The 23,556-nt window shown below is 49.1% G+C and overlaps 1 protein-coding gene across 2 annotated transcripts in view; it reads right to left on the reverse strand.

The window, feature by feature from the left end:
* Nucleotides 1–20,609: 20,609 nt before the first annotated feature.
* The window catches only part of CD82 (CD82 molecule), a 51,141-nt gene continuing 48,194 nt past the window's right edge, over nucleotides 20,610–23,556 (reverse strand). For both annotated transcript variants that reach the window (XM_045893858.3, XM_045893859.3), the window contains 3 exons: nucleotides 23,124–23,330; nucleotides 21,829–21,912; nucleotides 20,610–21,525 (listed from right to left, as the gene is read on the reverse strand). In XM_045893858.3, coding sequence (XP_045749814.1) covers nucleotides 21,448–21,525; nucleotides 21,829–21,912; nucleotides 23,124–23,330 — 369 coding nt within the window. In that variant the 3' untranslated portion in view covers nucleotides 20,610–21,447. The remainder of the gene's footprint in view (nucleotides 21,526–21,828; nucleotides 21,913–23,123; nucleotides 23,331–23,556) is intronic.

Consider the following 23,556-nt stretch of genomic DNA (forward strand, 5'->3'; position numbering starts at 1 on the left):
TCCACCCCAGCTGTTCAAACATCCAGGCCCCTTCCCTCTTCCTTCCAAAGTCCCCAGTCAGCGCACAGTCCCGGATCGCAGCCGCCCTGGGTCCCTTCAGTAAATACCTCGCAGAGATTTCCTCCAGCAGACAGGAGGCTTCTTGCTAACCCTCCTAGGCTGGAAGCCCACCAGCTCCACAGGAGCCACCAGGGCTGGGTGGAGCAAGGAACAGAGTGGATGACCCTGCTGAGCTCAGAGGCAAAGCACAGGAAAGAGCATGGGAGGAGGTGAGAGGCCACGGTGCTGGCTGCCGCCCACACCAGCCCCTGGCACTCTCCCCATGCTCCCACCTCTAGCCCTTGTCCACACCGGCCCCTCCTATCCCTTCTCCGCGGCTCTCGGTTCTGCCCACTCCAAGTTCCAAGTAATTCCAGATGGAAACATCTCTCTCCAGCCGCTGGTCCCGTGGTGCCTTGTGTCCTGTGGCCCCGATCACGTTCTGCCTTACAGATATTAGGGTGAGGGTCATGCTGCCTTCCTGTAGCTCTCGAGGCCAAGATGTGAGCTGAGTCCTGCCACGTGGTCCCCAGAGGGTACTGGACCCAGTGGCCTGGGGAGGAGCAAGGAGAACTGGCGGTTACTCGCTTAGTAAGCCTGCACTGGCTGGGACTTTACTTATCTCCTTAACCCCGGTGCAAACATGGTGAGGGGGGCACCCCCGTCTACCTTTCACCGATGAAGCAACCACTATACTCACTGCCCTCCTTATTTACATTTTCTAAGAGTCCTGGGACAGAGGAACATCATGGAGTTTTCTACATCGCTTTCGTATCCAGTAACCTTGCTAAATTCTCTTGTTAATCTTAAATCAGCCAACCCTGAATGACACGGGGTCCGAACTGCGTGGGTCCACTTATATGTGAATTTTGTCCCCCAATAAATACAGTCCCAGACTGCAAATGTGTTTTCTCTTCCTTCTGATTTTTTAAGTAATATTTTCTTTTCTCTAGCTCCCTTTATTATAAAAATACAGTATTTAATGCGTATCCCATACAAAATATCCAAACAAAAAATATGTGTTAATTGGCTGTGTTCTCAGTAAGGCTTCCAGTCAACAGTAGGGTATTTAGTAGTTCAGTTTGGGGGGGAAGTCAAAATTCTACACAGATTTTTGACTGCAAAGGGGGGCTGGCACTCAGTTGGCTGCACTTTATCTGCGAATTCTTTTGGGTGGTCCATGAAACAATCACAGCTTTTGCAATCACCTCTTATTTTTTTCTTTCCTCCCAATATTTATATCCTTTTGTCTTTAAACATCTTTACTTTATCTTCTTTTCTGTCGCGCTGTGCTGGCCGGGACCTCCAACGTAGTATTAACTAAAAGGGCTATTAGTAAGAATCGTTGTCTTATGGGCTATTTTAAAGCAAATGTTTTCAATCATTCTTCCTGCTTTATAATGTCTGTGATAGGGTTTCCATAGATACTACTTATTAGGCTAAAGAAACATGTCTTTTCTTCTTAGTGTCCTGAGAGTTTTTTCATGAATGGACATTGAAAGTTATTGCACTCTGTTTCTGCATCTGTTGAGTTTGTCATGTAGCATCTCTCCTTGGACTTGTGGATTGCGCTAAATGACATTCATCTATCTTCCTAAGTCAAACCAACTTTGCATTCCTGGGATACATTGAACACGGCCTGATGTGTTGTCATTTTTGTTCATTTGAAGATTCCATTTGCTAGCATGTTATCTGGAGTTTCGTCTCTATGTTCATGAATGAGGTAGTTTTCTTTTTCATTGTGCTGTGTCTGGAGGGGGTATTAAGATTTTACTCATCTCATAAAAATGAACTGGGGATTATCTTCATTTTTCTGACCTCTGGAATATTTTGTGTAAGACTGGAATTATCTGAAACTTGTCTGATAGAACTTGCCTGTAAAGATGTCTGAGCCTAGTGTTTTCAGCAGTGGAGAATCTGAAACTCTGGATTTGGTTTCTTTTGTGGTTCTAGGGCTATTCAGATCAGGCGTCCTATGGGAACTTTAGAAGATACAGCTTTGCATCATATTTCTTCTGGTGCCAATTTTTAAGTTTTATTTTTCTAAGCAATCATGCCACATAATTTTAATATGTATTTAGAGAAAGTTGATAGTATCTTCTGAGTATTTTAGCAGCGTAATTGAAATGTAATTGACATAAATTAACTTTACATATACATGCATACAATTTGATGAGTTTTGAAATATGTATACATCTGTGAAGCCATCACTGCTTTCATGATAGTGAGTGTATCTATCATTTCCCAAAAGTTTCCTCATGCCGTTTGATAATTCCTCCCTCCTCCTCCCCACCTTCCCTATAGGTAACTAATGATCTGCTTTATGTCCCTGTACATTTGTCTGCATTTCCTAGAATTTTATAAAATAGAATCATACAATATATACTCTAGTCTATCTGACTTCTTTCACTCAGCGTAATTATTTTGAAGTTCATCTACTTTGCAATGTGTATCAATAATTTATTCCTTTTTATTGCTGAGTAATATTCCACTGTATGAATACACCAGAATTTTTTATCCTTTCAACTTTCAGTGGACATTCAGGTTGTTACTAGTTTGGGCTACCATAAACATAAAGCTGCCATGAACATTGATTATAAATATCTGATTGAAACATATACCTTTACTTCTGGTAAATAGAAGTGGAATGGTTGGGTCATTTAGCTGGTATGTATTTAACTTTTTAAGAAACTCTCAAACTGTTTTCCAGAGTGGTTGGACCATTTCACATTCCTACCAGCAGTGTAGGAGAGTTCTAACATATTCTCACCTAACACTTGGTATGGTCAGTCTTTTGCATTTTATACATTTTAATAGGTGTATAATGGTATTTTCTTGGTTACCTAAGACATTTCCCTATGTGACTAATGATGTTGGGTATATTTTTATGTGCTATTTGACATCTGTATTGTATATTTCCCTTGGGGAAGTATCTGTTCAAGTTGTTTGCCCATTTCTAATTTTTGTTTCTTGAGTTTTAAGAATTCTTTGTGTATTCTGAATAGAAGTCCTTTCTCAGACATGTGATTAGCAAATATTTTTTTCCTGTTTGTGAATTGTCTTTTCATTTTCTTAACAATGCCTTTTAAAGAACAAAAATTCTTAATTTTTTGAAGTCCAGTTTTCCAGTTTTTTTCTTTAATGGCCCAAAGTCACATGTCTTCTCTTGTATTCTTCCAGAAATTGCATAATTCTATATATTTTACATTTAGGTCTGCTATCCATTTTAAGAGAATTTTCATATATGGTGTGAGGTATGGATCAAAGTTAATTTTTAAAATATGGACATTCAATTGTTCCAATCCCATGTGTGGACAAGAATATTGTTATGACTTTGTTAAATTAACATTTAAGTGTGCCAGATGGTGAGTCAAGATTCAACAACAAACCACAAGACGTATTGAAATAGAGATAATTTATTATTCACAGTCCTGGAGGAGGTACAGGGTATGCCCCAAGGGGCCACACTGGGAAGTCAAAGCAGAGTGCAGACAGAGAGAGAAAGGCAAAACCTGGGGCATTTGCCTTTCTTAGGGTAAGTGGGTGGAGTGCTTTGGAGTTCCCTGGGCTAAGATGGGATGGTCAATTCAAACCAAAAGAATGGGGTTTTAGTGAGCTCCAAGGGGGTCTTAGGTCATCTAGGGGCACACAAGGGAAAGGCCCTTGGAGGCAAGAGAGACTGATGATCACAAAGGCAGTTGCAAAAGTCGTATCAGGAGCTGGGATTTGCATGTGACTCCATTGGCTATTATCTAGGGCACACACTTGCACTGGGGGCTGGGGGCAGTATCAGTTTAAGGTCCCTGCAGGTCAAACAAAATTGATGCTGAAGAAGCAATACCATGGAGTACCTCAGGTAAATTCTCATCAACTCTCCCTTCTCAGCTGAATTGCCTTTGTACCTTTGTTCAAAAGCAACAAACCATATATATGTGGGTCTAATTAGAGACTATTTGTTCCATTGATCTATTTGCTTATTCTGATATCACACTGTTTTGATCACCATAGCTGTATACTAAGGCTTGAAGTGAAGTAGTGTAAGTCCTCCAACTTTGCTCTTATTCTATTATGCTATTCTAGTTTGTTTGTATGTCCAAGTGAATGTTAGAATCAGCTTGTGAATCTCTACAAAAGCAGCTTGCCAGGATTTTGATTGGGATTGAGTTGAATCTACAGATCGATATAGGGAAAATTGACTTCTCAACAATATTGAGCCTTCCAATCCATAAACACAATATATCTCTCCATATTTAGATCTTCTTTAACGTCTCTTAGCAATATTTTTCAGTGTACAGGTTTTTCACATCTTTTCTCAGATTTATCCCTAAGTATTTCTTTTTTTTTATATGATTGTAAATGGTATTATTTTGTTTCAATTGCCTACTGTGACTGGAATCTAGACATACAATTGATTATTGTATATTGATCTTATATCCTGCTACTTTTCTTAATTCATTTAGTTAAAGCAGTGTTTTTGTAGATTCCAGAGGATTTGTTGCATAGATCATAATGTCATCTGCAAACTAAAGACAATTTTACTTCTTTCTTTCAAATAAGGATGTCTTCTATTTCTTTTTCTTGCCTGAATGCACAAGCCAGAACCTCCCGTAAAATGTTGAATTGAAATGGTGACAGTGGACATCTTTGACTTGTTCCTGATCTTAGAGGAAAAACATTCAGTTTTATGATCATTAACATCAAGTTGTAGGGTTTTATTTTAATAGTTACCCTTTATCATGTTAAGGAAGTTCTATTCTAGTCTAGTCTAGTCTAGTCTAGTCTAGTCTAGTCCTGAAAGTTTTTATAAAGAATGGATATTGGATTTGACAAATGCTTTTATTGATTCCATTCAAATGACTTTTCTTTTATAGTTTGATAATATAGAGAATTATTTTGATTGATTTTTGAATGTTAAGCCAACCTTACATTCCTGTAATGAAACCCCACTTGGCCATAATGCATTGTCAATTTAATGGTTAAATTAAAAAGTCAGATAATAACAAGTCTTGGAAAGAATGTGGAGAAATTGGAAACTTCACATGTTGCTAATGGGAATGGAAAATGTTGCAGCCACTTTAAAAAAATCAGTCAGTTCCTCATATGACCCAACTATTCTAGTCCTAGAAAGCATAGGTCCACATAAAACATATGAAAAATAAAACAATGTTCACACAAAAACTTGTACATGAATGTTCATAGCAGCATTATTCATAATAGTCAAAAAGTAGAAGCAAACTAAATGTTCTTTGGCTGATGAATGGATAGATAAAATGTATATCCATTCAGTGGGATATTATTTGGCAATAAAAAGGAATAGATTACTGAGACATGCTACAACATGGGCAAACCTAGGAGAGATCATGCTAAGTGAAATAAGCCAGTCACAAAACACCGCACACTATGTGATTCCATTAAAGTGAAATGTCCAGGATAGGGAAATCTATAGAGACAAAAATTAGAAAGTAATGATTGCCTAGGGCTGAAAATTTTTGAGGGAAATGGGGAGTGACTGCTAGTGTGTATGGGGTATCTTTTTGGAGTGATGAAGGTGTTCTCAAATTGATGGTTGCACACTCTGTGAATATACTAAAAACCATTGAATTGTACACTTTAAATTGGTGAGTTGTGTGGTATGTGAATAAAGCTGCTATTTTTAAAAAAGAAACAAACATACAAGCAAATGTAGACTCAAAGACTAAAAATAACTGGCTTAGAGCTGTAATTTAATTTTGAATTTAGTCTGAAAACTTTGTCTTTTAACCAGAACATTTAGTCCATTTATATTGATTGTGATTACCTGACATATTTGGGTTTATCCCACCATCGTATTGTGCTATTTGTACATCTTTTCTGTTTATTTCTTTTCTTTTCTCCCCTTACTCTTTCTTTCTTTCTTTCTTTCTTTCTTTCTTTCTTTCTTTCTTTCTTTCTTTCTTTCTTTCTTTCTTTCTTTTTTTCTTTCTTTCTTCCTTCTTTCTTTTTCTTTTCTTTTCTTTCTTCTCTTTCTTTCTTTCTTTCTTTCTTTTTTTTCTTTCTTTCTTTCTTCTTTCTCACTTAAATGGATTAAATGGATTTGATCTTCACTGAAAAACATATTAATGGGAGAAAAAACACACAATAGGAACAAAAAGTAATGTTACCTGCCAATGCCCCTATATCTTGCACTTGACAATCTATCTGGTTTGTGGCAAGCTTTGCCTTCTCTATGAAACTCTGCCCATAGGTACAGCTGCCTCATGATCTGCTTATACGGCCACTGATTTCAGATTTCCATGTGTTTTGAGTTCCATTTCTCTCTCTACTAGTTAAGCAGTTTTTTTTATTTTTTGGGTTGTTACACTTAATATTTTCACATTCTAACTCAGCATAGCACAGCTAAATAAGTTCTACCTTGTTATACTAGACTCCCCCAAATTAAACATTATTAGCGTTGTGTCATACAGTCATTATGTTATGAATTTAACCACATATTTATCATCATCTTTGCTCAACATTCTTTTATGCATCTCAGGCCTTCCAACTCAGATATTTTCCTTTCTGTTTAGAGTATATTAAAAAAAACTGCTTTATTAAGTTGTAATTTGTATACCATAAAATTAATCCATTTAAAGTGTACATTTCAATGGTTTTTAGTACATTCACAGAGTTGTGCAACCATCACCACAATCAATTTTTGAACATTTTTTCACCTCAATAAGAAACCTCGTAACCATTAGCAGTCCATCCACATTTCCCCTGAAATCCCCCAGCCATAGGCAACCACTAATCTCTTTTCTGTTCTATAGATTTGCCCATTCTGAACATTTCACATAAATGGAATCATATTATATGTGGGGTTTTTGTGACTGGCTTCTTCCACTTAGCATAATGGTTTCAAGGGTCATCGTATTGTCACATGTATTAGTACTTCATTGCTTTTAATTGCCAAATAATGTTCCATTGCATGAATATACTACATTTTATTTATCCATTTATTAGCCTAAGGACATTTGGGTTTTTTCCAGTTTTAGCTATTATGAGTAACGCTGCTATAAACATTTATGTATAATTTTTTGTATGGATATATGTTTTCATTTCTCTGGGGTATATATCTAGGAGTGGAATTGCTGGGTCATATGGTAACTCCACATAACTCCACATGTAATATTTTGAGAAATTGCCACTGTTTTCCAAAGTGGCCGCACCATTTTACATTCTCATCAGCAATGAATGAGGGTTCTAATTTCTACAGTTCTCACCAATATTTTCTTTCTTCTTTTTTAAAGATTTTATTATAGCCATCTGAGTTTGTGTGAAATAGTATTCATTGTAGTTTTGATTTGCATTTCCTTGATGGTTAATTACGTTGAGCATGTACTTATGTTTTTAGGTACTCACTGGCCATTTGTATATATTTTCTGGAGAAATGTCTATTTAAGGCCTGTTTCTCAACTGGGTTATGTGTCTTTTTAATATGGAATTGTAAGAGTTCTTTATGTATTGTGGATACTAGTTCTTTATTCAGTGTATGATTTGCAAATATATTGCCCCATTCTGTATTTGCCTTTTCACTTTCTTGATGGTGTCCTTTCAAGCACAAAAGTTTTAAATTTTGATGAAATCTAATTTATCTATTTTTCTTTTTGTTGCTTGTGCTATTGCTGTTGTATCAAAGAAGGTTCTGCCTAGCCCACAGTCACTAAGATTTACATCAATGTTTTCTTCTAAGAGTTTTACAGTTTCAGTATATATGTTGTTTTATGATCTATTTAAGTTAATTTTCATGTATGGTATTAAGGAAATGGTCCACCTTCATTCTTTTGCAGGTGGATATCCAGTTGTCTAACACTGTTTGTTGAAAAGACTATTCTTTCTACATGGAGTTTTCTTGGGACTGTTTTCCATAAATGTACTGGTTTATTTCTGGACTTTCAATTCTGTTCCATTGGTCTATATGTCTGTCCTTATACCAATACCACACTGTCTTGATTGTTACAACTTTGTAGTGAGTTTTAAAATCAGGAAGTGTGAGCCCCCCAACTTTGTTCTTTTCCAAATTTGTTTTAGTGACTTTAGATCCCTTAAATTTCCATATGAATTTTAGGATCAGTTTGTCAATTTTTATAAAACAGCCAGCTGGGCTTTTGATAGAGGTTGTGTTGAATTTGTAAATCAATTTGGAGCATATTGCCATCTTAACAATACTAGGGCTTCAATCCATGGACGGTAGAGTTCTTCCCATTTATTTCAGTCTTCCTTACTTATTTCAGCAGTATTTTGTCATTCTTCAAAGTCCAACTTTTGCCTATCTTTTGTTAAGTGTATTCCTAAGTATTTTATTTCATTTTTTATGCTATTGCAAATGGAATTATTTTCTTACATCCATTTTTGGGCTATTCATGCTAATATGTAGAAATACAATGATTTTTTGTACATAGATCCTGTATCCTGCAATCTTGCTGAATTTGTTTATTAGTTCTAATAGCTTTTGAGTTGATTCTTTAGAATTTTTTACATACAAGAATATGTTATCTGCAAGTAAAGATAGTTTTACTTCTTCCTTTCCAATCTGGATGCCTTGAGTTTCTTTTTCTTGCCTAATTGCTCTGGCAAGAGCCTCCAAGACAACATTAGATAGAAGTGGTGAGAGCAGACATCCTTGTCTTGTTCTTGATTTTAGGAGGATCCCTGGAAGTCTGTGGACGGTGACCCCTCTCAATTTTATTACACCTTTGCTCTTGGAAAAGTAGAGTCGTTAGATGGAGAATTCTAAGTAAACAACTATTTTATTTCAGCAATATAAATTTCAAATATGCTAGAAATACGATTCTGCTATCTTTTGGATTAAACTGTTACTGTTGAGAAGTCAGCCCCATCTGCTTAAATGCCATCCCATTAGAGGCAATTTTTTGTCTCTCTGGCTGCTTTCATAATATCTCCCTCTTTCTCTGTCCTGTAAATTTGCTGATTTACTTTAATGTGTGTAGTTGTGGATTTCTTTTAACTTTTAGTGCTTAGGAATTACTGGGTTTTCTGGATGTAAGGTTTGCTGTCTTTCAACAGCTCTTGAAAGTTTTCAGTTAGGATCTCTTCAAATATTGCCTCTTCCTTATATTCTTTCCTTTCTGTCTAGTACTCTAATTACACGTATTAGGTCTTTGTACTCTATCCTCCACGTCTTTTTACTTCTCTATATTTAATTCTTTTCCTCTTGGAGCTGTGCTCAGGATAAATTTCTACAACTCTATCTTACATTTTACTTATTCTGTCTTCAGCTTTACATAATCTATTTGGCTCATACCTTGAATTCTGCAATTTCAAGGATGACATTTTTCATTTCTAGCGGTTGTGTTTGACTAATTTCCGAATGTATTTATGTGTATTTTTGAGTAGGCTGAGGAACTTCATCTTCAGCTTTACATTTGCCTCCATTGTGGCTTTGTACAGTCATCATACATTTTTATAATAAAAACACCAATAAAAACTTGTGTTCATTGTGAAAAGCTGAGGTAGGGTTGGGCAGATGGGGGCTAAGAGGGGAGGGTTTTGACATTGTTTCCCAAGTTTACTCTACACATGCTTTCACTACTATTATTTTATTTTTGGTGGTGGTAGTATGTGTAGGTGTGCATCTTAGGAATGAATATCCCACAGAGATCAAGATAGACCGAAGTTGCTTTCCCTGGGGCAGAACCCTAATGGACAGGACCTCACTTAAGCCTTGTATTTGCCTCTCTGCTCTGAGGCAGGGCTAATTCTCATCCTTGTTTTAGAGATGAAGCCCAAAGAGATAAAGGCCCTCATCCAGGGCCACCCAGCTGGAAGATCCTGAGTATGCATTTGGATCTGTCTGGCTTGGTCTCTGGGACCAAGACTGCTCCAGCAAGACAGGGAGGGGGAAAAGGCAGTCTGAGTGTGTTGAGCCTGGGGCTGAGGACCTTCAGGCATCTGTCCCAGGGGATGGCCCCCTCCCCCACCCAGAATGTGTCATATACTCAGGGGCAGCCAAGGGTGAAGGGTAAGCAGGGCCAGGGATGGGGTGGGACCAGGAGGATGATGTCACCCCCAATCTTAGTAATGCTTTGGCAGAGCCTGAGGCTCCCACCTTGGGAAGGAGAGGAAGGAGGAGGGGGAACACTGGAGCCAGCAGCTAGGAGGCTGCCAAGTTGCTGATCAGGAATGGGCACCTTGCCAGGAGCATCCGAGACCAGGCCTCTTGGGTGGGGGGCCGGGGGGGCTTGGGGAGAGGAGAGACATTCTCAGAGTCCTGGGAAGGGACTCTGGAAAGTGGATGTCCACATCAGATTGAATGCAGAGTGATCATCGGTTGGTCTATGTGTCTGACTGGCCAGGCTGGTGTCCAATCATCCCCTGATGGATGTTCGACTGCCTGATGGCCTGTTTCTTTCCTCACTGGTTGGTGGGCTGTCTGATTTACGTGACTGACACTTGGAGACGCCAGCAGGGATGGGCCAAATCTCCGTCCACTTCCACGAGAACTTGGGCTACCCTCTCACAGGTGCCCCTTCTGAGCACGTGGGGTCAGGTAGAAGAAAGGGAGGAAATTAACATCCACAGGTGGCCAGATACCAGAGGGATGGAGCTGACTCGGACAAGGCCTGCCCTCTGAGAGCTCCCATTCTAGGAGGGGGGACGGACTCATACCCATGATGACTGAACCCAGCGCCTTGCCTGATCTGAACTCATGGGCTGGAAGTGGAAGGCAACTGTACTCTTGTCTCCCGATGTCTCTTTATGATTCATCCTTGGGAGTAAGTCCTTCTTCCGTTCCTGGTCACAATGCACGGTCAGAAAGGCTCTGCCAGGGAAAGGAAGCAGGGAGCTAGGCACTGAGAGCTCGTTCGGCCCCAGGCAGCCATCTAAGCCTGCACGTGTGCTAATTTACTTGGCCTTGGCAGCAACCATGAGGGTGAGCCTATGATCGTGCCCATTTCTGAGAGGAGGAACCAAAAATGCCCCACTTGCTGATGCTTGCACAGCTCAAGCGGGCAGAGTCTGGATTCGAACCCATGGCCCATGTGTGGGCAGAGAGGAAGCATGCTTTCTTGCTGCCTCAAAGGAGGCCACGGGAGGGCACAGCGAAGCCACCATGTCATTATGGGACATGACAGGCAAGCTCCCTGAAGGCTGATGGGAGAGAAAAGTGGGGTTAGCCAGGAGTTCTGGGGGAGCCTCATTTCTGAGCAGGACAGCACAGCGGAGGACCTCAGGGCATGAAGGGAGTTGGAGGCTGACAACTTGCTCCGCAACATCAGGACCCGCCGGCAGCTGGGGCACCGGAAGGGGCGTCCAGGCACCTGTCACCTTGAACCCCCCGAGTAGGGAGGCCAGCAGCCGTGTGGCCGAGCCCCTGGGCTGGGAGCTGGGGTGGCTGGGTTCCAACAGCCTGTGGCCACACACTCACCAACTGTGTGACCCTGGGAAGCTCCTTAATGGCTCAGAGCCTCCTCAGGTTTCACATCTGCAAAACGGGGATGATGCTAAGAATTCTTAGGTCTCAGTGTTGTTTGGGGGGGAAACCAAGCTAACGTGTGCAAAGTGCTAAGCACGGACTCAGCGTTAGTTACGAGTGTCTGTGTGGTCTGTGGCTCTGAGCATTCTCTGCCCCATTTCACGATGAGGAGATGGAGGTCCAGAGAGGTAGCGTGACTCGTCTATGGTTTCTCAGCCGATGAGGGCCCCCAGGGCAGGGGTCTCTCCAGCCCCCATGTTGCCCCGGAGGGGAGGACAGCCAGGTGTGGTGATGAGATAAGATTCCTTCCATTGCCTGAAGACCCTCCCACGTCCTAGCCTCTTTCCTCTGTACCCCTCCCACGCCCACAGACACACCAGCTGCAGCTCCTGGGCCACCAGAAGGCTCCTTGCAGCTAGATTCTGATTGATCAGGACAGTTGGGTGGGGCCAGCTGCCAGCGTGGAGGAGGCAGCCTCCACAGCTGCCAGCAGCTGAGCTCTGAGAAACTGGGGAGGCCTACAGCTAAGTCCTTACCTCAGGAATTGCCCTCCTTCCAGTCCCAACTGTCCCTGAATTCCCCGTTTGTAAACAGGTCAACCAGGAGGAGCAGGGCACCATGCCCAGTGCCTGGTGAGGACAGATGGCCACGGTCCAGCAGCGAAGCAGAGGGGTGGGGCAGGCGGGGCCCAAGGATGGTGGTGACTTATCCGCTAGTCACAGGGGGAGCAGGATGGAGCCTGTGGTTCTCCCTCCACCCCCAGCACACGCCCCCTCTTCCTGGGCCTGCTGCACCCACAGCCTTACCCAGGCCAGCTCTTGGAGTCAGGGAACATTTTCTGACACCCCACTACCCCTTCTACTCTGGGCCCTCCAGCCCCCTACCTGCCATCCAGATTCCAGTGGAAATTTCGAAATCCCTTTATAAAAAGCCACCGCTGGGGTGCCTGGGTGGCTCAGTTGGTTAAGCGACTGCCTTCCGCTCAGGTCATGATGCTGGAGTCCCGGGATCGAGTCCCGCATCGGGCTCCCTGCTCAGCGGGGAGTCTGCTTCTCCCTCTGACCCTCCCCCCTCTCATGCTCTATCTCATTCTCTCTCTCAAATAAATAAATAAAATCTTTAAAAAAATAAAAAAATAAATTAATTAAAAAAAAAAAGCCACCGCTGTGGTGACGGAGAAAGCAGAGGTCCTGTGTGAATTCAGCCACACCCAGAGCAGACTCCTGTCCAGGCCACTTAGCAGTTAGGGGGCCTCAGGGTGGCCACTGCGCTTCTCTGGAAGCTCAGCTTTCCCATCGATGAAGTGGGGGGTGATCCCGATGACCACGGCATCACCAGCCCGGTTACCTGTGCTGAGTGAGGGCCAGACACATGACAGGGGCCCCGGGAATGTCACGAAAGAAAGAACATTATGGAAATGGGTTCATAACAGGCGCTCAATAAATATTTGCTGATTAAATAGGAGGTTGAGTGAAAAAAGAGACATATGATCCCCACATCTGTGCTTTTGTCTTTCTTTCTAAAAGCACACTGGAATTCGAGCCACTGGCTGGGGGTGAGACAAGAGCAGGGCGGGATGCGGCATAATTCTTGGGGAACGGAAGGCTGAGAACATTCTCAGTGACGTCAGCCCCTGTGTGCAGAATACATTACACCCTCTCAGTGCTGCTGGTTTGCTCTGACATTGAGGCTCGTCTGCAAAGGTGACTCAGGGCTGAGCCCATGAAGACGGACTCAGGTTTTGATCTTGTCTCTGTCTCTGACTATTCAGGAGGCCGTAGATGAGGGTCTTCTCTGACCCTCTGTTTTCTTGTCTGTACGGTGAGGATGCCAAGTACCAACTCTCAGAGTCGCTGGGAGGATTAAATGAGGTGATCTCTGCCGAGAGCTGGGAACTGGGCCTGGCAGGCCGTAGGCCCTCTGCCGATGATAGCTGTCCTCATCATTCTCTAAGGCCGGCACTGTATCAGCTAGCTCTTGCCGTGTAATAATGTAGCCCCAAATGTAGGGGCCCCAAAACAACCACCATCTATTTAGCTCCTGATTCTGCGTGTCGAAAATGTAGGTTGGGTGCAGCAGGGTGGTCCACGGGTCCTTCTCTCGCATCTGTGGCTGGCCGTAGGTGAGCTGGGTGGCTCTGTCCCAGGGCGGGCTGGCTGCTGGCTGGGGTCACGAGGTGACAGGGCCACTTGCCTCTCTTCCTCCAGCAGGCTCACCTGGGCTTCCTCACGGGCAGTGGCAGAATTTTGAGAAAGAGAGAGTGGAAGCATACAACACCTCTTGAGGCTTGGGCTCAGATTGGCCCATTGTCCCCTCCCCACATCCTATTGGCCACGGCAGGCCACAAGGCCAGCCACGATTCAGGGCAGAGCTGGCTGCAGGGCCACATTGCTGAGGGCATCAACACAAGAAGGGGAATAGAGCGACCATTTCTGCCAACAACCGACCAAGCTACCACAGGGGACACCCGGGCCAGGGACCAGGTCTCTTGATGCCCAGGGCAGTGATCCCACCTCAGCTGCCCTCTCTGCCCTGTGACACCAGCAGCAAAGCCTGTCGTTCTCCCGATGGCTTCACCGCTCCATTTTCCACACTTAGGCGGAGGCTGGTTGCCACCCGCAAACTCTCTTAGCCTCAGGAGATCGAGAGCAGAGCCCAAACAGGGCCGGCCACACGCACATGCCATGCATGGAGTCATGGGGACCTCATGACCGAGCCCCCTCAGTCCTCAGCGGAAGAAAGCCGACCCAACACACCCAGATACCCCTCCCCACAGGGCAGCCCCAGAGGCCCACTCAGTAAATCTTTAACTATCCCGACGAGGCGGTCCTTAGACCATCACCAGCCCCAGACAGTTTTCCTCGGCCGCCTGGGAAAGGGTTTTCCGCCCACATGGAATCCACGAGAGGCTGTGACATTTACATCCACATTTTGACTGGACCCTGGGCCGGCCAGCCTCCTGGTGGAGTGGCAGCCCGTGCAGTACCCTAGGCAGTGAGAGTGACAACATCCAGTCTGGGGACAGGCTTCTTCCGTCATGTCCTGTGCTTTGACTGGTGGGTGGAGATGGAGTCTTGAGGGTCTTCCAGTTTAAGTTTGTGTGTCTTGCCCGTGCCCCCCCTCTAGACTGCCAGCTCCGTGACACGAGGGACTTCGCTCACCTGGCTGAGCCTGGATTCCCTCCACGGAGCCTGGCATTCAGTGGGTGCCCAATAGTTACTGCACGGACTGATGGATGAAATGTCAGATGTCATTGCGTCGAGCCTCTTCGAAAAGGGCCCACCTCTTCAGCTCCGTGGAGAAGGCAGGGGACGCAGAGCCCGGGGCCAATCCCGGCGTCTGCCCTGTGTGGTCGTCAGGAACGGTCGTTCTGGTTGCACACTGCCAACTCCAGGGGAGCCGCTTATTCAGACGACAGTGTGAACAGCTCCTCCTCAATTGGTGCAGAGGGGCAGGCTGCGGCACACAAAGTAGCTCTTCCAAGCCTTGGCTTCCACAACCCACAGGGGGCGGGGGTGGCAATCGCATCTCCTCTGCTGGGGGGAGGGGTAAAAGTTAGCACTGTATACGTGATGGCTGCTGAGAGGACGTGATGTTGCTGACTGGGAAGGAGACAGGGTCCAGGGAGAGGCATCGGCCCCGTGCCTGCTGGCTTCCCACTCTCTCTCCTCGGGAGGCCCTGCGCAAGTCACGCCTCACCCGGCAGAGCTGGCCCTCCTCTTACTCCCGGCTCCTCCTCTGGCTGGGGTCCCGTTCACAGCATCCTTCTCACTCCAGCACTCCCTCCCTCCTCATTATGGGCTCCCTCGGGCTTGGAGCCGGGGCCCCTCTGGGGAAGGGGCTCTCTCCTCCCATCCCACCAAACACAGGATGCCTCCCGGCCCCAAGGCCCAGAGTCCTCCGTAAACCAGCACCAAGAGGATTGGCTACTGGGAACATGGGGTCGCTGTCACCCTGGAAACCCCAAGCTGGACTCACCAGGTGTGTGATGCAGGGGCAGAGGCTAGACCTCTTCACTTCTGTCAGCTGCCACCAGAACCCTCCGACCCTGACCAGTCAGTCCTCCAAGAGGTCGCTGGGGCCTCTCTAGACCCCACCTTCCATCCTCCCCTCCCCCGCAGCCCCTCTGCGCTTTCCGCCGTTTCTGCCGAGCTCCACACCCCCCGCATCCTGCAGGAAGCCCACTCTTGTTCCCAGAGGACCTACTTGAGGCATCTGAGGTGACATGGGGGGGTTGGGGAGGGACTTGCTTCTGGGACTGACATCGTCCCAGCCCAGAAGGCAGGTGCGGGGGGGGGGGGCGGTGGAAGTGACTTCAGAGGGGCCAGCTGCGGGTGGGGGTGGGTACTCACAGCTCAGATGGCCTCAGCCGGCCCCTCCGAGGCTCCACCCCACGGGGCAGGGCCCCCCCCCCCCCCCACAGATTGCTTCCTGCCCCAGTCCCCAGCCTCTTGGACCAATCCGCAGTCCCTGCCTTGGAGGCACCAAAGTTCTCCACTTGCCTGTTCCTGTCCAGGGAGGGCCACCTCCAGGGGATGCCCCTGAAGCCCTCCCCGGTCACGGTCACGGTCACGGGAAGAGGCTGCCCCGGGAAGCAGCTCACTGTGTCTGTTACCTCATGCGATTCCCGCGGTAACACAGTAAGCCCGGGAGGTTGGAATGACGGCCTATGTCACGGAGGAGTCCCAGAGGCTGCTTGTCCCAGTGCAGGAGCTGCGTGGCTTGTTTCCGCAGGGAGGGGGGCTGCCCGGGGCTGCTGATTCCTGCGGAGCGTGGCTGGAGGGGAAGGGGGCCGAGTGTGAGTGCTTCCGCGCCCTTTCCTGTTTGTCCACTCGCTGGTCATTATTCTACTTCCTTCCGCAGGATGCCAGAGGCTCTGGATGGGCCCCAGGGGTCCCAGAGCCACAGTCGGCGTGGACCGAGCCGTGATGGCGACAGCATGTGTGCGCACGTCCGGGCGTGTAGGTGTGTTCGGGGGAGTGTGCCAGACCCCTTGTGTTCACCAGAATACAGGTGCCATACGGGCAGGGACCTGCTTTTCTTCGCTGCTGTGTTCTCAGGAGCCTAGAACGGTGCCTGGCACAGAGGAGGTGCCCATTTAAGCATTCATGGAATGAATGAAGGGAAAAACAAATGAACGAACAAACAGTGAGCAACTGAAGCTTAGCCCACAGGTTCCAGAAACTCCAGAGAGCAGCCAGATAGCTGCCCAGAAGCAGTGTGGCAAGTCGGGTCTCTGTCCCTCTGCAGGGAGAAGGAAGTGGTGGCAGCCCTGGCCTGGGAGAGGCCCGGGGGGCTGGACACTCCATTGTGTGACATCAGTCGCCTTCAGCACGCGGCTCCTCAGCCTGGGACACTTGTTCACTTGCAAGACCCCAGGGAGGGGGCTGGAGGAGGCTCTGCTAGGAAACAGGCAGGATGGGGGTCTGCCAGGGCAGCTCTGGGACATTCCAGGCTGGCAGGCATTTGACCTTTCCTGCCTGCCCAACACTGGCCACAGCTTAGTCTGAGGAGAAGATCCGGGTTCCCTCACAGCTAGGAATGGACTGAGCCCTCAAGGGGTGGCAGGGCCTGCGTGTGCATGTGCATGGGTGTGTGCGTGTGCGTGTGCATGTGAGCTGACATTCGGGGGGACTTGCCTATGCAGCCATAGCAGTTATGGAAATATTGGAATATTTCTCTGCTCCCCACGCCACTCCCTAAGCTCCCCCGCACCTCCTGCCAATCCACACAGAGGGACCTTATTCCCGTTCTAATCTGGCTTCCATGCCCCTAATCAGTGTCCGTGCCAGACAGCCCCCTTCCTGGACACTGCCCTTGACCCCCCAAAGGACCCAGAGAGCAAGCTGGTTCCCCTCTATGCTTCCCCCTGGTCCCCGGGAGCCGTGGGTGGGCTCTACCCAGGGGCACCCTTGCACCCTCCTGCCCTCTGTCTCAGCAACCAGGCCATCACGGGGCCCCTGTGGCAGTCATCTGAGCTGCATGTCCCTTGGCCGGGACCTTCATGGCAGAGATGACAGCCTGCGGGTGGCCCCCACCCCCACAGAAGGCCTCACAGCCCCTCAGCTGGTCCAGCCGCCTATGGAGGGAGGCAAGAAGGCTGGAAGCCCCAGGTGGGCTCGGGATGGATGACTGGCTAGAGGGGCCAACTCGGGATTTGGAGAAGCCGGACTCTGTTCCCTCCCTACGGAATCTCAGAAGCCTGGGGGGGAAGGAGGGCAGAGGAAATTGGTTCCTCCCCAGGAGGTAGGAGTGAGGGGCCCAGCAGGCTCAGTGCTCAAAATGACCGGATGTCACAGAAGTTAGGCCCGCGGTCTGACAACACAGCCCAACCTGGGGGTGGGTCCCAGGAAGCCTGCGAGGCGGTGGAGGCAAGAGGATGTCTTAGAGTCAGATCTGTGCAGTCCCAGTGCTGGCTCAGGCACTTTCCAGCTGTGAGGCGTGGGGACAAGCCTCAGGAGGAAGCTGGCTGGGGGTTCAGCCCAACTTCTTAATAACTCCTGACATTTTCTCAGCCTCCTTTAGTTTGCACACACAGTTTTGAGCTCACCCCTGCTCTCTGGCCCAGGGTCACACAGGAAGACAGCGGTATAGCTAGATCCAAACCCAGGTCCCCAGACTCCCTGCCCTTCTGAAGAGCCAACCTGAGAAGCTCCCTGTACCCTTCCTGAGGGTGAAGTAGAGAGGGCCCGCATTAAGATGACAGGACCCTTAACAATAGGCCGGGTAGAATCTTCCACCTTCTCCTCCACTCTGCCCGCCCAAGAGGGAGGCAACCCAAGGCCACAGAGGGGATCTGGAGCTGACACCCCGCAGCTGGTCCCATTTAGGTTGGGGGTCAGCAGCTGGCCTGGGACAGTGGCTACCTCATGTCTCCCTTACTTCCTGCGGGCATCACGGAAGGGCAGGAAAGCCCCACCATCTGGTGACCTAAACTCTCCTGCCCCATCATGCCCGTGCTTCTCACCCCCACCTCCTGCAGACCCTCACCCGCACCAGGATCCCCGCAGCCATCCCCTGTCACAGTCTGGGACAGACACTGGAAAGGTGTCTGCTCAGCTGGGAACACCGTGAGATGCGCAAAGCCAAGGGGTACGGTTGCTTTTGCTTTGGTCCAGGGTTCTCAGGGAGCCAGGCACTTGCCAAGGCTTCTACCTCCTTCCCATCATCTGAGCCTCACACGACCCTGTCAACATCCTGGCGTTCAGATGAGGAAAGGCAGGTTCCAAGGGGTGAAGGGGTTTGCCCGGCGTCACGTGGCTAGGAAGCACCAAAGCCTCCATTTGAACCCAGGTCGGCTCTACCCACGGCCCAAGCCCTTCTCAGGGAAGCCCTCTCCGAGACCTGCTGATGTGGGACTGTCGTGTGGGCACCGAGGGACCTCCGAGCTGAGCCAGACTGTGTCCCCACCCCATGCAGCTCTGCATCCACCTGAAGCCCCAAAGTCTCGACTGCCCACAGCCAGGGACCAAGCCTTGTCTCTTAACTTAGCCTTTCTCCCCCTAGAAGGCCATCATCGGGGCAAGGGTGGCACGTGGGTCCCTTCCATGGGCCAGAGGAGGCAGACAGTATGTGGGGCAGCTCCTGATTCCCTAGGCAGCCATGCCAGCTACACAACCAGCAGGCCAGGGGGTAGCTTCTGCCCCTCCTAGCAGCAGAAGACGTGTTTTTCATCGTCCTCATCTGTCAGTTGGGGATCATAATGAACATGTGCCTCCTAGGATTATAGTGAGTCAGTCGGTTAACATACATCAGGGGGACTAGAACAGTGCAAATGCTATTTAAGCCCCAATTACTATGTAAAATTGTCCCCCAGTCGCTTTGTATGCATTCGCTGGGTCTTCCTGGTTCCTCCTTGGCAGGCGCACAGCTTCTGTCCTCGCTGCCGGCCACCAGCACGAGGTCAGACACAGTAGGCTCATAGATGCTTTCTGCTCCAGTCACGAAGGGATATCAAAGTTTGTGTGAGGGTGGTCTTGAATTCTAGATTCCAGCCAGCCACATTCTTCCTAGTAGCTAAGCTAAGGAAGCCCTGGGAAACGAGAGCTATAGAACTGACAAAGTTTCCCTTTTTGCTTTGACTGCCAGGAAGCTCAGAGGCAAAATTACCTCTGATTCAACTAAACAACTAGAGCTCAAAGATGGCAACTGCTTTCGTGTCTCATGCCAACTGGACTGACGGACAGTACTGAACTGGGAAGGATTCTGAGGCTGCAGTGAGTAACATCAGCTTGGAGTATGGCCAGGGTGCCTCTGGGCTAAGGAAATGAGGGGGGTGATCGACTGGTGATGTCCACTGCAAGTACAGTGATGGAGAACACGGGATGTGCACAAAAGGTTGGGCAACTCGGCTGGCCTTATTTCACCCGTGTCTACACTTCCTCACAAGCTTATATTTTCCCTGGTATGTTTCATGTTTTATTACTTGTACTTGCCTGTGGAATGAGGCAGGTTATAAATAAAATAAGCTGGGAGGCTTCAGTCCGAGCCCTCAGTCCTCTGTGTAGGCTGAGAGCTCTGGGGAGAGCTTCTGACTGCAGCAGAGAATAGGCTCCGTGGAGCTTAAGGGTTCTTTGGCTCCCGGGGCTGTCCCCCGTGCCCTCCACAGGCCAGAGAGTCAGCCACAGAAAGTCTCTTGCCAGAAATTAATTAGGTTCAGATCAACAGTTGCACTGTCCCTAACGTGTGCCCCCTTACCGCCTTGCTGAAGACAAGGCTGTCTGGCCTGCCCCCCCCCATCTCTCTTGGGGGAGCATCTGTACCTACATCTTATCAGGACCTGAGAATCTAAAAGCAACATGATTCAGGAATCACTTGGAGGGCTGCTAAAAAGGCAGATTCTTTGTCCGCAACCCAGATCTGCTGTATCAGAATCCCCGAGGCCTGGTATCTGCATTTTCACCAGCGCTCCCACTGGAGTGAGAGACCCACCAGGCTGGAGAAGCCACAGAATAACTTTGGGCTCCGCCAGGCTCCTAGGCTGGGGCAGCAGCGCCACCTGGTGGGCCCTGCGGAAACACCTCCCGACCATTGCCCTTCCGGCCCCACTTGAGGGTAGTCGGCCTCTTTCCAGCTGGTCTCCAGAGCCAGAAGCAGCATCTCTTAGACAGCAAGCTGGATTGTTACAAATCCTCTTTAATAGTTAGTTGTCAAATCTCAGACATGTTTTACAGAACTGTGCACAGAGCCCCTCCCTACTCCAAGGCACAGATTCACCCACCCATTCCCTAGGGGGCAAAGGACAGACCCACCTAGCTTCTCCCAGGGGAAAGCGTCCTTCCCCTTCCCTGGACAGCTCGGGATCCTGGCGAATGCAGGACCCCCTCTGTGTCGGGACCCCCAGGGTTCACCCCCGATTCCCTAAGCAGCCCAGAGCCAGTCCAGATTCCCTGGCCCAGAGGGCCCCTCTTCAGCCCGGCTTATGGCATCATCCTCGGTTGATCTGAGCGGGCCTGGGGACGGCTGCTACTCCTAATAATGTCAGGGAAAGCCCACCCTCTCCCACTACCTTCAGTGAAAATGCGAAAACCAAAGACATAAGCATTACAGTGGAAAAAAATGTTTACCCACGCAGTGGGCAGTCCCCTGACAGCCCAGGGTGCCTTATCCACCCCCCCACCCACCCCCAATGTTGAGTACACTTTTCTCCGCCCCATATACACAGCTCCAAGGCAGGCCGAGACCCAGCCCCCCTGCTCAGGGACGCCGTGGGAGCGTTCTCTCTGCGTGGCTAAGAGAATCCCGGCGGGCGATAAGCGAAGGAGCCACAGAAGAGCTGGGGCAGAAATGTAGGGAGAGGGGTCCAGGCTCCAGAAAGCTCCCCTGCCCCCCGCCTCCAGCCAGCACAGGACGGGCATGGGGGAGTAAGGTGGGAGGTGAGCCTGGAGCAGAGCCTGGAGACCCTGAGGAGCCCTGAGGCGAGGGGACAGGCAGGGAGGTGGGGGACAGCAGCCGCCTCAGTACTTGGGGACCTTGCTGTAGTCTTCAGAATGGATGTGCCGGCACAAGCAGATGGACAGGAGCATCCCCAGGAGCTGTCGGGGCAGAGGGCAAGAGTCAGAGGGAGGCACGGCCGCCCGGTTCCCCCCGAGGCTCCAGGGCAGCATCTCACTGTCCAGGTCAGCGAGGGTCACAGGGATTGAGCGGGATGAAGCAGATCCCCAACTAAAGCCTCGTGACCAGCCTGTGGCTCCAGCGGCAGAGGGGCCCAGGGAGGGACAGTGGTCTGGCCGGGCCTCAGCCTCCCTGAGGCCATCAGTGGGGCGGGGAAGATCCTGGATGGCAGGGCTGGGGGCGGGGCGGGGGGAAAGCGCTGCTGGAGGGGAAGGGGTTCAGACCTCAATGACAGCGACGCCCACACACACGCCTAGGATGATGCCCACGTTCTCCTGCAGCCAGTCCTGCACCTTCTTCATGCAGCCCTACAAGGGGAGATCGCAGTCAAGCCACCCCATGCCATGCTGCCTCACCCCACCATGCAGAATCACCGGGAGGGCCCCCCGCCCCACCCCGGCCCAGAGGGCCTGCAGAGCGGGGTCTGTGTATTCCCTGACTGCATAAATTAACGAATATGTTCATGTAGGTACAAATGACAAGCAAATAGATGAGTCAAAGGCAGGAACAGCTAAGTGAAGGAAGGGAGTGGAGCAGAAAGGAGGGAGGGAGGGTGAAAGAGGGAAAGAAGAAAGGGAGGGAGGGAGGAAGAGAGGGAGGGAGGGAGGGAGGAAGGAGGGAGGAAGGCGAGAGGGAGGGAGGGAGGAAGGAAGGAGGGAAGGCAGGAAGCAAGGAAAGAAGGAAGGAAGGAAGGAAAGAGGGAAGGAAGGAAGGAAAGGAAGGAAGGAAAGAAGGAAAGAGGGAAGGAAGGAAACAGGGAAGGAAGGAAGGAAGGAAAGAGGGAAGGAAGGAAGGAAGGAAAGAGGGAAGGAAAGAGGGAAGGAAGGAAGGAAGGAAGGAAAGAGGGAAGGAAAGAGGGAAGGAAGGAAGGAAGGAAAGAGGGAAGGAAGGAAGGAAAGGAAGGAAGGAAAGAAGGAAAGAGGGAAGGAAGGAAATAGGGAAGGAAGGAAGGAAGGAAAGAGGGAAGGAAGGAAGGAAGGAAAGAGGGAAGGAAAGAGGGAAGGAAGGAAGGAAGGAAGGAAAGAGGGAAGGAAGGAAGGAAAGAGGGAAGGAAAGAGGGAAGGAAGGAAGGAAAGAGGGAAGGAAGGAAGGAAAGGAAGGAAAGAAGGAAAGAGGGAAGGAAGGAAAGAGGGAAGGAAGGAAGGAAGGAAGGAAAGAGGGAAGGAAGGAAGGAAGGAAAGAGGGAAGGAAAGAGGGAAGGAAGGAAGGAAGGAAAGAGGGAAGGAAGGAAGGAAGGAAGGAAAGAGGGAAGGAAGGAAGGAAGGAAGGAAGGAAGGAAGGAAGGAAGGAAAGAGGGAAGGAAGGAAGGATGGAAAGAAGGAAGGAAGGAAGGAAAGAAGGAAGGAAGGAAGGAAGGAAGGAAGGAAGGAAGGAAGGAAGGAAGGAAGGAAGGAGGGAAGAGGGGGGAGGGAGAGAAGAAGTGGGAGGTAAGGAGTAGGCCAGGCAAACCTGAGTGGCCTGAGAACCCGAACCCCAGAGCGCCCCAAGCCCAGCCCCGGCCCCACAGCCTTCCACACACCTCACGGTACACGGGCCAGGACTCGGGGCTGTTCCCGCTCTCGGTGCTGTTGCTGTCGAAAGCCTCACAGAAGCCCTTCCTCACCAGGAAGCCGTCGTCCGCCTCCTGCCGGTCCTCACAGGAGCAGGGGTAGGTGATATTGGTGCGGTTCCTGAGCTCCGCATTGTCCGTCCAGTTGTAGAAGCTGGCCCAGCCGCAGCACTTCACCTGCCGGGAGACCAGCGGTCGCGCCCACTGCCCTCAGGCGGGCCGCCCTCCGCGCGGAGGTGGCGTCTCCCAGGACAGAGGCTCAGACCGGCCACTTTCAGGCCCCCCAGGTCTGGGCCCAGCCAGACCGCCAGGATGAGAGTTTAGGTTTCGCTTTGGCTTCTGGGAGCCACAGGGAATTTAAAGGGGCTTTCAGGGAACACACAGCATAAATATTAAAACAGCA

This window comes from Mirounga angustirostris, unplaced genomic scaffold (assembly GCF_029215605.1).
Source record: "Mirounga angustirostris isolate CCGP_5_RB_7025 unplaced genomic scaffold, mMirAng1.0.hap1 SCAF_13, whole genome shotgun sequence".
Classification (NCBI taxonomy): Eukaryota; Metazoa; Chordata; class Mammalia; order Carnivora; family Phocidae; genus Mirounga; species Mirounga angustirostris.